General features: G+C 41.6%; 1 protein-coding gene across 3 annotated transcripts in view; it reads right to left on the bottom strand.

The window, feature by feature from the left end:
* The window catches only part of PHKB (phosphorylase kinase regulatory subunit beta), a 1,122,330-nt gene that overhangs the window by 243,960 nt on the left and 861,837 nt on the right, over positions 1-16,533 (bottom strand). For all 3 annotated transcript variants that reach the window (XM_069216595.1, XM_069216596.1, XM_069216594.1), the window contains 2 exons: positions 16,191-16,252; positions 15,823-15,985 (listed from right to left, as the gene is read on the bottom strand). In XM_069216595.1, coding sequence (XP_069072696.1) covers positions 15,823-15,985; positions 16,191-16,252 — 225 coding nt within the window. The remainder of the gene's footprint in view (positions 1-15,822; positions 15,986-16,190; positions 16,253-16,533) is intronic.

The raw sequence follows: 16,533 nt of genomic DNA on the forward strand, positions 1-16,533 counted from the left end.
GTGAGCAAGGAGCCTTGGCTCCGAAACGCGTAAGGTTTTTTCAAAATAAATACGCTGATGCTGAATTCGTCTCAGTTCGTTGTGGTGTTGAACGCAAATAAGGCTATGCGTTTTTCAACCGATGCGTTCTTGGGATATATTATATATATATATATATATATATATATATATATATATAAAACAATATATAAAGGGTATCATGGTGCAATATGTGACCTCTGAGTTCTGGTGAAATTTATAAACCTTTAATGACATTACTGAAACAAATTGCACAGTTAATTTACTTGTTATGTATCCTGTATGTACGTACACAAACACACTCTTCACTGAAAAAAACAAAAGTTAAAGTGTCGCTATAGTTAGGTGAAAATTTCAGTGACAATGTAAGATTAAACTAAAAAAAAAGAAAAGAAAAAAATCCCATTGAAATTTACCAGTTACAGTTATCTCAAATAACTATAACTCATGCCCTAAGGTAATTATAACTTGTGACTTCACCATTCAGAGTTTTATCATCACTCATGACATTTCAAATGTTGCAGTGATGTTATCAGTGATCTTATATAACAAGTCATGAGTTATGCAATACATGGGATAATTAGCTGTGCACGGCCTTTTAAGTTTAACATTTTACGACTCAACTATAACGTCACATTAACTTTAGTTTTTTTCCCAGTGAATTTCTAGGGTCTTTGTTTAACATAAGGTAATATGTTATTACCATATGTACAGCCAACCCACCCCACCACCCATGGCCTTTGGCCCTGCATGGCGAGGAGTTGGCTGGAGGACCTGGCCTGCGGCCAACCCCTCTCAGGTAAGCATTCACATGCTGTGCACGGCCTTTGTCCGTGCAGAGCATGGGGTTGGCTGCGGGCCCTGGCCTGTGGCCAGGCCCTGCATCCAAACCATTGTGAGCAGCCAATCCCACGCCATGCGCGGCCTTCTGGCATGCACAATGTCCAGTTCTGTTGCAGGCCCTGACCATACTCAGGCAGACTTACTGACTTTGTCAAAGAGCCACAGCATCAAAATATAAAAAGTGAGACTATTGGCTTTCTCAAGGGGTTAACTTATCAATGTATATAAAGCACACCTATCATCCTTCTCCAAAAATCACCAATACTTTTTCCATTAAATGCATATGTCAGTAATTCACATAATGCAATTTTTAGTAATAGTGATTATTATGAAAATGTCTAATAAAGTTTTAATAAAAAAGAAATCAGCATGTCTGTGAGTGTTTCTTTTGACATTGTTTTTAAGATTTCATTTTGTGTGCTCAAACACGTTAAAAGAAATACTCATACATTTTTTTTTTTTTAAATACGTCTCGGGAGTCTTCCTTTTAACATTTTTCAGTCCACAAACTGCAATCATAAAAACAACCACAGGACGGCCTTTTCACTCCAGCTTAAGAGTGTAGAGCTCCAGTTAGGAGTGAATATAAATAATATGGTAAGGTCTCCTGGAGTCATGGATTTAATGATCCAGGAGACTTAATTTTTTATGCTGTTGTGGGTCTGCTTCACTTCCTGAAGCCCCCACCAATGCTACAAAACTGCTTGATGGTGCCCCTTCCTATTCTAAGGGCACCATAAGCATTAAAGGTAGGTGCCCCGGTGTTCAACCAGGGCACCCACTTCACACTGCGCTGGAGGTTGCGGGGCGAGTGCCTGGGCCCTTGTGGCCCCAGCCGGCTCCCCAGACTGCACTATAGTGGGTGCTGGCAGGAGCTGGCACCTTTACTTTTCTCCTGCACAAACAGGAGTATCCTTTTTTTTTTTTTTTACTGCCTGGGAGAGTGCGGGCAGAGTATGACCACATTCTCCTAGGCAGAGAACCACAGAGTCCCAGGATTGGGTTCCCCAGGACACAGTGTAGTATCATCCCCAGGGGTTGGGGTCCCCTAGGCGGATGCCAGCATGGTAATGGGGATGCAAGGCCCCTGCACCATGATTTTTCTTCATTGGTTTGAGAATGTATTGTTATTTAAGTATGTTGTGCTTTTAGATGTTCTTACATATTGAGACAAATATTGTGGTCATAAGCACTGTATTTGGTGAGCGAGTTATGTTTTTCATAACTGTTGTGCAAGTTATCATGTATTTGAGCTATAACCAAAGCTAACAATAACTTCACTTTAACCTTAATTTTTTTCAGAGAGAGAATTTGCTGTTTTTTTCATTATACAGCACATGCAACAGTTTCCTGCACCCAACTAACCATGAGCAGTCAAATCTAGCTGTACACAGTGTTGGTTGGCCACAAGGACTAGCCTCTTGACAGGTCCTACACCAAACTCTCTGCAGGCAGTCAAACTCTGCTCCACACTGCCTTTGGTCATGCCGCAATGCTTGGCCTTCAGCCAGACTGATGCACAACCCTCCATGTGAGACCATCCCACCTGTGCACAGATTTCAGCCATTTGCAGCACGGTCTAGTCTGCAATTATTTTTTTAATTCAAAGTGGATTTGTTGATTCATGAAGGATCTGTGATTAATGGTCTAGATATCTCTAAAACTTTACCTCTTAATATCCAGGCCCAAACACGTTTTGCATGATAGAAAACTACTGAACAGAATTACACCAAACTAAGCAAAGGTACTTGTTAGAGTAAAGTTCTATTTACATGCAAAGTCTGTCGTAATTACGTTCAACTGTTTTTTCTGCATCAAGGAGCAAAGAATCCTATGGGAGTTAAAATGGAAAATGTCAATTTTGCCCCCGTCCCTATTTTTAGGCCCTTGTTTGACAAATCTTCACAAACATTGACATGATATAGCTAAAGTGGATGCACTTTTTTGAAAGCTTTGTTCATGTTTGTTGAATGGCGCCAGAGTTATTAAGATAAAACTAAATGCTAGCTATCTATCTATTCACGTGGGTGGGTGGGTAGGTGGGTGGGTGTGTGTGTATATAAAAAAACAAAGGTTAAAGTGACATTAGACTTAGGGGTTTAAAAAAAACTAACATTGAAATATAAAAGAAACACTGACATTAACCAGTTATAGTTTACTCATGTTTGCATATGTGACATCTTAAATTACATAATTGATGTCATCACTGATGACATCTACAATGACATTACAGATAATAAATAATACAGTCATATACAGCACTGCGTTACTGAGTGTACACATGTGGGTCTAGAGCATAAAAAAAACGTAAGCCTGTGATGAAAGCGTAACTGTGCATGTCTAACCTATATCGTGCATCGTTTACAAATCACAAAAGTTTGGGGTGAAAGTAGTACTCTCAGAGACCCCTTAGGGCATGGACAAAATGGGTAATTGCCAAGGGCCCCCAACTACTAAAAGGTCCCCTAGGAGAGTGAACGTCCTCTCTATTTGACCTCTGTCTATTCTATTTATCTACCTAAACCTCAATACCTACCTTTACTTCTGACTCTGTCTCGCAACCCAGTATTATCTTAAAGATTTTTGAGGCTTTAGAGAAGACCTATTTCAACATTCTTCGTTTGACTTTGTTAAACTTTAACCTATAAATTAGTGTTGTTTGGCATTATGCAGGCTTTCATAGATTGGAAATGAGTAAAAAAAAAAATCAAATTAGTTCCACTGCCCCTAATTTATGTCTTGCTCGGGGCCCCCCATAATCCTTATGATGACACTGAGCACTGCATGTTAAATAAGGCAAAAGCTGAGTGCACATGATGTGAGTTACAGAGGTATAAGTGAAGTACACAAAACCTGTACCAAAAAAAAACTATGAGAAAGCCCAAAGTTGCTGCTGACAACAGACTATACAAGTGTGTTCTTTGCCAGGTGCAGATGTTAAATAATTGTATTACAGTGGTAGAGACGGAATCTATGAAGCTACAACATTCATAAGGGGTGGATGTTTATTTACAGGGCTATGCTGAAGAATTGGAGGAACAGCAGATTGCAGAATAATATAGAATTTTGGACATTGTTTATCTTACACTGGTGTTGTAAGCATGGCTCTAAATTTGTTTGCCATTGTGACCATCTAAGGAATGGGTGTAGTGTATTTTTCTAAACTACAAGGGCTTGTTCATAGAACCTCACAGAATGTGTTTTTTGCCCAATGGCAACTGCATTCCTGTCAACATTGTGACTTAAAATGTTGTGTCACATGAAGCTTTCAGACAGGTAATCCCATTACGGTGAAAATAAACTTGTCCACAGGTGTAGCGTGTTGAATTACTTCAAGTTCACAAACCCTATAGGTTGGTGTTACAATAAATGTATGATGTCATCAGTGATGTCATAAATTATGCCATTTGGAATGTCATCAATGATGACATTTAACTGCCATGCATGATGTAACATATCTCGGATCATAAGCAATATATGGCGTGGAACAAGTTATAGTTTGCTCAGTAAACTACAATTGGTTAATTTCAGTGTTTATTTTGGTTTCTAAACACTAGTTTTAATCTCATTTTTACACCCAACTATAAACTCACTTTAACCTTGTTTTTTCCAGTGAATTTCTAGTTTTTTGTTTTTTCACGTAAGCTGAGATCTTATTACCATACCTAAATATAGTCAGTTGAACCTTTGATTTTTTCATTAAATTCTTTTTTTTTTGCTTTTTAGATGAGGTAAGATCTTATTATTACCACACCTGACTATAATGTGAGTTTAAATTTAATTGTTTCTGTGATTTTCTGTTATTTTTGTATCATATTCAGTCAACTCCCTCACTGCACACATCTGTGCACTGTGAAGGGTTGGTGGCAGGGTCAGGCCAACACCCTGCATCTGGCCAACCGCCTCCTGCATGAGGTCCTGGGCAAGCTGTTGCATCCAACACCCCCATGGGTGCCCATCCCCTGTGCGCAACTTCAAGGTGGGGTTTGGTCATCTGGCCAGGTCCTGGCCCAATTCCCCCACAGGCAGCAAACCTTTCACAGGAGTCCTCCAGCTGTGCTCGCTGTGCTCAGAGGGGCTTGGCCAAAGGGCCTGGCCTCAAGCCTGGGTACGTGCCCAACCCCCTACGGACACCCATCTACCCACAGACATTCAACTCACATTTTAGTTGCATTTATTTTTTTTCACCACTATGCCAGCGTCCAAGCTTCAACTCCATGGTTTTGTGGCATGGTGCAAGCTTTACTACATGAAGCATGCATGGTACAACAATATCACTAAGGTGAAGCTTGTGTAACTGCTCACGCAATAGTATCATGGGCGGGCTGTGCTGAGTCCCACAGGAGTACCAATGTACTGGTAACATAATATATATATATATATGTTTTTTTTTTTTTTAAACTGTGTGGCCTTTGGGGGCGTGCCTCTGTACCCTTTTACTCCCTCAGTGCTAGAGTGTCAGGATATCCCTATCTGATCCCTTATACATTTCTTTAAACCATTTCGAGGACATGAAGACCGAGTCCTGTACTGGTAGCTGCAAATGGTGGTTACACCAGCCAACCAAATCTTTCGATACTTGGTAACCGGCACAGGCCCTGCAGTACTGAAATGGCAGAAGGGAGAAAAAGGTCTCTAGACCAATCGAACAGCCCGATTTATTTATTGTTTTTTAAATTTTCAGTACGAGGGGACTCCAGTAGGTCCCCTGTGGGGCGAACCATCCAGATGTATCTATTTTGTAACCCTTTCATGATAACCTGAGCACATCTATAAACTCTAACTCTTTAAATTCTAAATTCTCAAAAATTCTAGCACAGACTTACGTCAAATAATGAAAAGCTCGCTTTCTGAGTAAAGTTCTAACTTTATGCTAAATAAATACAGTTAAATTCAGTTTTTTTCTGTAGCTGCTACAGATGTTTTCTATGGGAATTAACATGGGAAATCAACGTTTGGGATTCCCCTTTTTACTTGGCCGCCATTTGACGGTTCACCCTGAGTCTTCCCAGAAAGGAGCTGATGTGGATGAACCTTTTTTGGAAAGTTTCATGTAGATTTGTTTCCAAAGTTATTAGTGAAACAAAAACACTCTTCCTATTTAAACTCTGACCTTACTATAACTACACAGTCATGACCACCACTACTGTGTAATATGTGTTTAATTAATTTATTTCTTACAGATACTTCTTACCACAGGTTCCTCACCTTCAGAATACTCTGTGGCACCAGACTGAATCTGGAGATTTTTTCTTAACAGTGCTCAGCCATGACTTCACAATGCTCTGGAAGTGATGGAGTGGAGACGCATATAAACACCACCCCTCTGCACGGACAACAGTTTAATTCATCTTTCTCATTTTGTACATCCACATGCTGTGCATCAAGCAAATTCTTGATGACAGTGTGCTGAGCTCTAATTAGGAACCTTTTAAGAAGTAACAGAGGCCATTCTACACAAATGGGGTGGCAGAAGGGCCTCAGGGAATCTGCAGTTATATAAAATATGCACCAGAAACACAGTTAGCAAAGAAAAGTAACTTGTTTTCCTGATGAATATTTCGAAATGCAGATTTCTCACCTTTAGTATACACACCACAGGTGTACTTACTTTTGGTGGAGGGTCAGGGGAGTGGACTCAGGCCAAAAAGTCTTGCAGACCACAGTGGGTGAAATGACTTTCTCATCAGACCAGACTGTCAAGGCAGAAGTATTCTGTGAACATATGCACAGACACTCAAGTTGCAGCCTAGCAGATATCAAGGCTCCCCTTATACCAATACCGTTATCTTCGCCTTGCCTTAGTGGGCTGGATAGCAGACCTTCAGTGGATTTTAATTTTGACAACTGTGTATCAGGTCGTGAAACAGGATTATCTACCTTAAGTAAGTCCCATTTGTGCTGCCTTGCTTTTGATGTCTGAAAACATAATGAGGGAAGGAAGGTCGATCGAGTCCTGAACATTAACTTGTTCGGAAAGAAGGTGTTATAGGGGACTTGTACCAACAACACCTGTAGTTCATTCCTGTAGTTCTTCAAAATGATGGCAGTAAGGACGTCAAGAGCCTTAGGAGTCCCGCCAAATACCAAACCTACAGATTGAAACAGGCATTTTCCATATTCAGCCACTGCCCTACTTGTTTCTCTCCCCTGCCATTCGCCCATTCAAACATACACTATGTCAACTGCACCAGATGAGCGTAAGATAGATTATCCAAAATGTGTAAAATAGAACATATATACTCCCCACACCTTGTGTTGTTTCCCCATCCATGCATGCCAACTACTTGTAAAGATAGATACCATCAGAGTGCTAAGCAACAAATTATTATGAAACAAGCAGAAATGTTCATGGATAATACTTTAATGTTGGCACAATTTCTTTGAAATGTTGCAAAGGAGTCCCACCAAACAACAACATTACAAATTACGTAGCGCATTCAGGTAACTATTTCCTCTATTCCTATAGCCCCCCCCCACTCCCTAAAGTCTGCATCGCAGTGGCCTCTCTGACTCAGTTGCCTGCTGGAAATGGTCAAGAACACCTGGTGTGTGCACCTGGGCAGGACTGCCTATAGAGTCACAATTTTGGGAAATACGTTTTCAAAGCTTTACAGACAATGACCAGTGTATACATAGGTTTCCACGTACTGCTCTTTGGAGGCCTGGAATGTATGGTGAGATGAAACACATGGCTAATTTTCTTACTGGCCAAACGACGGATCACAATGGCATGGGGCAGAACTTCAGTTTTCAAGCTTAAAGACTGGCTCCAGGAACTTGCAACCTGTCAGGATCTCTTTGAGATATATTACTCCACTCTCCTCAAACAATCCCATCCTAGAGACATATAGGAGCCTCTCTGTACATATCTACATGAATGTTCAGTGTTAACTTGTAACCTGCTGAGGTACTGAATAGTAGCAATTGTGGATATTCTGTATTTTATTTAAAAAAATGCTCAGGATATTGCCCAAGCATGTATATGTGCCTCCATCTAAATGATATATCTGTGGTTTGATACTTATTGTGATTAACTATTATGACTATATGTCTGTTATGTAAAAATCAATAAATAACTAAACAAAAGAGCTTTAAGGAGCAGTTGTGTGGAAGCTCAAAGGGTATGAATATAAGAAATGTTATGACGAGGTTCAGCTTTCACGGAGGCATCACAGTTCTGGGGAGAACATGTCGGCTCAATCTTTAATAAAACAGATCATAAGAGGTTTCTTAAAAATGGATAGTTGGTCCGTTTAGTATAGAAAGGCACTAAGGGTTGATAGATAACACTCCACTGTACCCTTTCCGACGCGACACAAGGCAACAAATATCACCTAGTGACACTCAAAGATGGACTTATGGAAGAGCGTCTCACCATCAGGATGACATCAACCAACTCAGTTGGCAAATCAAACGCATTCAGATGCCACTATTCAATCTCCACGCATAGATGTGCAGGCAGTGGGCAATCAAATGTAGGACCTTTCCCTGTTGCAGAGACAGAAGATTCTCCCAAAGTGGTAGCCTGCTAGGAGAACAAGTGCTCAAATTCAGAAGCTCCGGTTTCCACGTGCTGCCCCAGTCTAGGGCAATTTGAATGTACTGGACACGTCTGTCCTTATCTTCTTCAGAAGCCAAGGAAGGAGATTTAGCTGTGGATATGCATGGGAATGCATACCAGAGCCCCTCCTTCCCTGCATGTTTTTGACGGTGGCCTAAAGATCGAGCCAGAGCATTACCCACTGGTTGCTGACACTTTGCACCACCTCAGAATTGAGCTGCCATTTGTGACCTGCCAGATAACAACTGTTAGTTCATCTGCTATGACATTCAGGGATCCTGCTGGTGGTAATCCTGCTGGTCCAACTATCTCCGGAGGCATGGGGCCACCTGGCACTAGATCCAGAACCTCACTCTGCTTTGCTTGTTGCAGTACCACATGGCAGTGTGTTTTCCATAAGAACCTGCATTAGCATCCCTTTGCAGGATGGCAGAATGACTCTGAGGGCCAGATGGACTGCTTGAAGTTCCAAGAGGATAATATGGGACCAGGTCTCTGCCAGTGATCAAAGGCATCTAAACTCCACCTCTCCCAGATCCCACCCCCCCAACCCAGCTGAAAATCATCTATCACTACCATAACTTCTAGGTGGCGGATGGAGAGTGGCGTGCCACATGTCAGGTTGACATCCACCAGCCACCCCTGCAGATTCTGCGCTGTCTCCTTTGGAATCTGAATGGAGTCAAAGTAGCCACCCTGATGTTGGGCCCGCTGGAATCTGAGGGTTTAATGCAGAGCCTGCATAAAGCACCTGTCCTGCAGACCAATAAGCCTTGAAGACATCCTCATTGAAACATCAGGATCATTATTTAAATGTCCTGGATTTGCTGCAGAGGAGGAAAGACCCCGAATGCCACAGTATTCAGAGTTGCCCCAAAGAATGTAAGCCTCTTCGTGCGGCTTAGATAGGCTAGACGGTGAAACCCAATGACATCACTGGTTTGGCTGTCATCAAGAGATGGTCAACAACTGACTGACTATGACCACCAGCCATTACTTTTGTAAACACTTGCGGGGTCGAGGTGAGGCCAAGGGGGACGGGGGCAAACTCAAAAAGGTATCAGCCTTCCTTGAACAGCAGGTAACACATGTGGGGCTGCAAGGCAGGTACATGGAGATACACACCCTCCTGGGCATTCTTAATGTATCCTTCTGCAGAAAGACATTCAACAGGCAGAGGTGCAGAGCCTGAAGATCATTTCCTTATTTGCAAAGAGAAAGAAGGGTGAATAGCACCCATCTCCTTCTTGGAGTCCAGTACCGATTTGTTGGCATCCTCTGAGAGTAAAATAATCACCTCTTGAATCAGGTTTACAGAGTGTTCCCCTGAAAACAGCTTTTATGTGGCAAGAAAGTGAGGTGGGTAGGAAATGAAGGGAAGGATGTAGCTCTTTTGAACAGTCTCGAAAAACCTATCTTTCTGTGTGACTGATGTTAAGCTAGGGAGCAAATGTTAGATTCTGCTACCAACACCCTGGCATGAAACATTACCGGCAAACTAAAGCTGCTAGGGAGCCACAGCAGCATGGGAGGAAGAATTGGAGAACTGCTGTCCCTGCTGGCCTGTACAAAATACCTATCAGTGCCACACCCACTACCTTGAATGGACAGGTTGGCTGCTTCACAATAGTTGAAAGGGCTAGCATTGCCTGTAAGCTAGATCCTTTGATTAACTTCTGAATTTACTGAATTGGTGTGGAAACAGCGTTGCAGGAATCAACAATTTCACAGATCGTGCAGTGGCACAACTGTCTTTGAATCATACTAGCGGCAAATCAGCTTTTTCTCAGAAGAACATGGGCATATCCATTAGGGATGTTTGTACATCAATAGAAAAGCTGGTTAATCTCATCCAGGCATTCCCCCAGAGCATTACACTGGTGCCAATATTTCTGCCATGCAATCAGTAGAATCATATTTTGCCACATTCTGATTGTCATATCCCATCTGGGCCAGAAAAGTTCTGATGTACTCTGGGACTACTAGCAAGGTCTAACTGGACAAGTACTAGAATGCATGTGTGTACCTGCTTAATAAATAAACTTCAATGATGGATTCAGGTCCAGGTTAGCCAATGAAAACTTTTTCCATAAAGTGTCACTCAACATAGCGTCGGCCCACCAGGGGTTGAGGAGAGGCGGAAAGGCACCCTGAGGCGCACTGCTGAGAAAAAGGGCAATAAATCCCCAGTGCCAGCAATGGCGCAGCAACTCAATGGCTTCCAAGGCCGCTGCAGTGATCTGCAATTAGGGCTGGGGGAGGTAGCAAGATCTCCAGTGGCCAGCTTCTCGCAGGCACGGATGACAGCTCCGCCTGGCCCACGCCTCGCTGTCAAGGGGGCTCTACAATATATCCCCTCAAAAACAAATTTGCGTTGGCCCACCCCCACTCCCCTGTTGGACCCTTGGGGCCGCCAGGTTTCCAGGCTCCAGTCACGCCCCACCGGCTGCAATGCAAAATGCAGTCTCCAAGGCCATTACATAGTTATCACTGCATATCATGGCACAAAAGCATGGAGAGCCATACCAATGTTAGCAGGGTGCTGATACCAAGGCAAGGACACTCTTCAGACTGCAAAAGACATTCAGGGAGGCAGGATGATATTGGATTGAGCCTCCAGGGATGCAGGAGCCTCACAAGAGTGCAGCCATCTTGCTCGTCCGTTCTCTGCTGCCTTCCTCCATGAGGAGAGTCAAACTCTGTTTCAGGGGGTGTATGTATTCCACTGGCATTTTGCATGTATAGATATACAAGCCTCATCAGTGCATTAAGGAGGAGGAATAAAACCATTCCCACCATCAACAATGTCCTGCAGAGCCACAGGAGCATAATGCACTGGGTCAGAATCAGAAATAAAAAGAGAATGGAGCCCCTTCTGGTACTGGCGTCGTGGCAGAGTCCTCAGATTACAGTCAGGCTGTATGACACTGGTTGTGCGTTAGCAGTTTCGTAGTGTGACATCGGTGTAGATTGTGTTGACATAAGCTCATGATCTGAGATGGGCATCAAAGCTATGGCCACTGGCACCGGTGGAGTTGGTGTCCTCATCACAGGAACTGGCATGGACCTTGGTGCTGGTGTGAAAGACTGTTCCAGTTCAGTACAGACCTGGTAGTTGGCCCCAAGAGGGCAGAAGGAGTAAGCGGTGGTCCCGCTCTCAGTATTTTGACTGGAGACACCTGAGCTCTATGAGGCCCAAAGGCACGCCAGAGGGCCTCCTAGAGGGCCACAATCTGTTTCAGTGCTGACAATGGCCCGGGAAACTGAGAGCTGACTGAGACCAATTGCATTTCAGATTGTAGGGCATTCACAGCCCTACAAGTAGTGGGATGGGGTTGAGTCCCACTTCATTTCTTAAGCTTGCACTTGGACTTGTGGTAGGGACGAAGACCGAGCCAGCAACTTTGAGCGAGAGACCTATGCTTTCATGGTAACTTTTTGTTGTGTTCAGCAATGTAGAGTTTCACTTCCTGGCCTTGGATCACTTTCAGATGCATGAGGGCAAACATGCTGCACACTTTAGAAATGTACCTGGAACCTAAGCACCAAAGTAATACCTCATGCACATCGGTGACCAACATCTGCTGATTGCTGTCTTGCTACAGCTTGAAGCCTGCCGTTTTCAGATGGGACATCACTCCATAGCACACTGTTTTATAATTTCACTGGAAGACCTACAAAGTTGGGAGGAGAGCTTCAGATCCCACTGGAGGGTGACAAAAGGAAATCAGCAAAGGGCTGGCGCTTAGATGAACCTCCGCCTCGTCATTTTCAAGTGTTAGAGTCACTGCAGAGCTGCACCACCTACCCGCACCTACAATACCACCTACCCGCGACTGTAGCACCTCTAAGAAAAATAATCTTCAGAATCAGTTTGGAATATTATAAAAGTGAGGAATCTGCAGATAGAAATAGTTATCAGAAATACATACATGTCAGCATAATAAAAATCATGGCTGAAATCAAAACATGTAATGGTAAAGTGTATTTGCCCAACAACGCTTAAGGACCAATGAACAAAAAAATGGAGTAATGAAAAATAAACATTCAATAATCAGATGTTTTAGACTAATAATTAACTGAGTTTACATTTTGAATGAATCTTACACCGGTTTATGGAGGAAGATGGAAGTGAACACGAAACTTTGATTGGAGAAACAAGATTACCTAAATCCAGAAAAATATCAGTCTGTGTCTCATTAGTGTTTCAGCTGTGAAGCTGTGGTATTACAGCGAGAGACAGACAATGCAACTAGAAGACACATCAAAATGTCACAATGTGACATTGGCCATTTGATCAAAGAGAACTAGTTAAGACATTAAATATACGAGACAGTAGAAGCCCTGATGTTTGTGAATAGCTTTGATGCTAAATTTAGAAAGGGCACATCAGCTATTGCTTGCCAGTTTAACTCTGTTCCACAGGCTAGTAGGAAAGCCTTTAAGGACTCTAAAAGTAGTAACACCCCATTTACTATAGGTCTAAAGTGAAATGTACTAAAGGGCCACGAATCTGAAGGCGGGCCTGTTGAGGTGAATCTCTCCGATTGTCTGGCTGGGACGTCAGGAAAAATGCTGTATATGCTATTCCATTCCATGGAGTAGAGACTCATTCCCCACGCTCTGGAAACCCCATGAATAAATAGTAAAAACCAAAAAAAGAAAGGCTAATTTTGCCATGGGGGTCTGAAACCATGGGGCTGGGTTCACGGCCCTCAGCATAGCCCCTGGGATTCATGAATTCTGGCTAGGCGTTGTGAACCCACAAGAACCTTCATGAGTGGGGACTGTGGATGCCCGACAAGTTTCATGGGTCAATGTTTGTCCTTTCTAGAGTTCTTCAGATCCAAAACCAGGTCTGCACATTATATGTGAGGCACAATACAGGTCCATGATAGAGACCAGTGGCCACGAAACATGCTGTGCTGTGGTTTGTGAAGCTTATAATAGGTTTAATGAAACGTAAAAAATGTAAAGAACAAAAGGGCCATAGCCATCTCCCACTGCACAGGCTGTCCACGGGAGAGGTTGGCCATCCGTAGAGGGTTGGACTTCAATGGCATGGAAATATATATATATATATATATGTATATATATATATATATTTACTAAAAGCTTTCAAAGGACCCTTTGTCATTGAAGGAAGGTTTCTTAAAAAGAACCACTAAAACAGATATTGGTCTGCCTACAATTAAAACTGAAATCGGCATTGTATTTCAAGGTCTATATGTTTATTAATGGAATTTGTATTTCTAAATAACAAGACGGAAAATTATATATAAATCCTGTGGTTTATTTCAGTCATCAACAGAAACCGTCCGCTTGCTTCGGTATCCAACAGCAGACTCCCGAACCTTCAGCATGCCTCCCACATTCCGACTTTTCCCAACATTCCACAAACACATTCTCCAGATACCTAGATATAACACAAGACATCCCTGGATAAGCTGTTGCCATTGTAATTACAACAGAGATAAAGAATGGTGCCTTGTGTGGTGAGCTGGGAGTACAAAAGTTATTTCCAAGAAATAACTATTCACGCACAGGCCTACCAGGAATAAGTGCAGTGAAAGTGAATCTACATACACCATAGTCATGAGGAATGCACTATTATATGGCTTCATCCAAATAACTGAGGCAGATCTTGGGCGTTCACTTTCAGCTAAAAATTAAAGAACAGTGGATCATTGGCGCTAACTCAACGAAAATCAAGTTCTACAAGATTTTCCTTTTTAGTTCGAGCCTAGACAGCGCTTGCGCTGTCTCTTCGAGCAATGTTTATAGTTTATGAGCCTTATCCCTCCAATTTACTTTTTATTTGTTCTTTCCTCTGTCTGTTAAAATGCTTGCTTGCCGTTGGTTAATTTCTCGTTTTTTACCCACCTGCTGTGGTTTGTGATTATCTGCCTGTTTTTTGGGACTGTTTTTTTCTTTCTTTTCTGGTGGTTTCTGAATCCGTCCTCATGTTACTTTCATTCAGACTTGGTCCTCATGATGTACTTTTTTTCTGATGGTTTCCGAGTTCGTCCTCAGGTTGCTTTCATTCAGTCTGTCCTTATGTTGCTTCATTTCAACTCCGTCCTCATGTAGCTTTCATTTTGACTTTGTCCTCATCTTCTTTTGAATCTAACTCTGAAATAGTACGCAAATCAGCAATTGGACAACACTTTTTTATTAGCCGTTTTCGACTCCGTCCTCATGTTGCTTTGTTTTCGACTGCGTTCTCACTTTAATTCGACTCTGTTGTTATGTTGTTTTCATTGTGACTTGTGTTCATTTTGCTTTGATTCCGACTCTGTCTTTATATTGCTTTTACTCTGACTTCGTCCTTATCTTGTTTTGTTTTAAACTCTGTTGTTATAATACGCATTTAGTAATTTGGTAAAAAAATATATATATATTAGTGATTTTTAACTCTGTTTTTTGATGATTTTATCCCGACTCCGTCCTTATGTTGCTTTTATTCTGACTACGTCCTTATGTTGCTTTTATTCCAACTCTGATTTTATGTTGCTTTATTTCGACTTCGTCTTTATGTTGTTTTCATTTCAACTTTGTCCTCATCTTTTTTAAATCCATGTCTGTTGTCATAATACACAATTCCCTTTGTTTTGATGTTCTTTGGATTCTTACTCTGTCTTCATATTTATTGGATTCTGACTACGTTTTTAAGTTGTTTTGATTGTGACTCTGTCTTCATTTTTGTGGTATTCCGACAATAAAAATGTCAAAATAATACTGGTGCTTAATGTTCTTTCTGGAGACACAACATAGTTTTATCTAGTGGAAGCTTGGACTCACAATAAGATAGCGCAGAGGGTTAATATGCATGCTGCAAAGAACGTGTACTAGGTAGATCACAAAGTGGATATAATGTAAAAATGTCAAAATAACTGGGGTTTAATGTTCTTTCTGGAGAGATAATGTACTTTTGTCTAGTGGAAGCTTGGGCTCACCATACGGTAGTGCAGAGGGTTAATATGCCTTCTGCAAAGAACACGTACTAGGCAGATCACAAAATGCATCAAATGTAAACAGTTCAGTGGCTTACTGCTTTTGTCAGAGAGATACTTTTGTTGTTCGAAATGGAAAAAAATTTAGATTTTCTCTAGTGGCATCACTCTACCATACAGTGATTTGGGTTAATATATATTGTTAACAGCCTATTTGAGACAAAATGTAATTTTTTGGTAATACCGTTAAATATATATGGGCAATTTCTCTAAAAATGAGATATTATATTTGCCATCCCAAATTTGAATCGAGTAATTTGATAAAATGGCCTAGAAGAGACCAGCTTACAACCTTACATAGTCAAACCACAGCAGGACAAAGTATTTCACAACTTTACTAAAATCAGGAAAATCATGGGTATCCAATCCCTTCTTAGTCCTCACATTTAACTTTTGCAGGATCTCATAGGTGGACTTGTTCTTCCAGTCACTGATGTTGATCTCTGGTTGCTGCTCTAATTCAGAAGCATTAGGAGTACTTGTTTGTCTCTTGACTTTTGAATGCTTTGGAAGTTCAAGCTCTTCAAAGCTCCTGAATTCAGGAATTCTACAAAAGAAACACACCAGTACAAAGATCTATCAGTAGCAGAATGATTGTTTTGAAATCTGTTTAGTTTCTCAGATCCATCACAGAAACACTGCACACAAATTAATATTTTGCATTATACTGTAACTCAATAGAATGTAATGAGCTTCTAGTGATGTTTTAATTCTGAACTTACAATCAGCACATGCTTTAACATGTCACTTACTCTTCAGTCTCATTGATTCTAAGGAAGTCCAGCTGTTCAACCATTGCTCCAGATATCAGAGTCTGGAAAAAAGAAAAAAAATTGATATATAGGCTATTTTACATTCGAGCTTCAGCACACTAATGGAAGAACACACATTTCAGCTCCATCAGAAGCCTTCATCAAATAGCTGGATCTTAAACAACTTGGCACCAGCTTATCTCAACCAATGTAGTCATGTTGATCTTCATGCAGAAAACCTGAGAAGTACAGACAAGAAACTATAACCCAGTAATTCAAAGCCAGTGCTGAACTTGTCCCGCCTGATTGATTTTGCTCCTTTTGCCCAGTGCCTATACAATGG

This window comes from Pleurodeles waltl, chromosome 12 (assembly GCF_031143425.1).
Source record: "Pleurodeles waltl isolate 20211129_DDA chromosome 12, aPleWal1.hap1.20221129, whole genome shotgun sequence".
Taxonomy (NCBI): Eukaryota; Metazoa; Chordata; class Amphibia; order Caudata; family Salamandridae; genus Pleurodeles; species Pleurodeles waltl.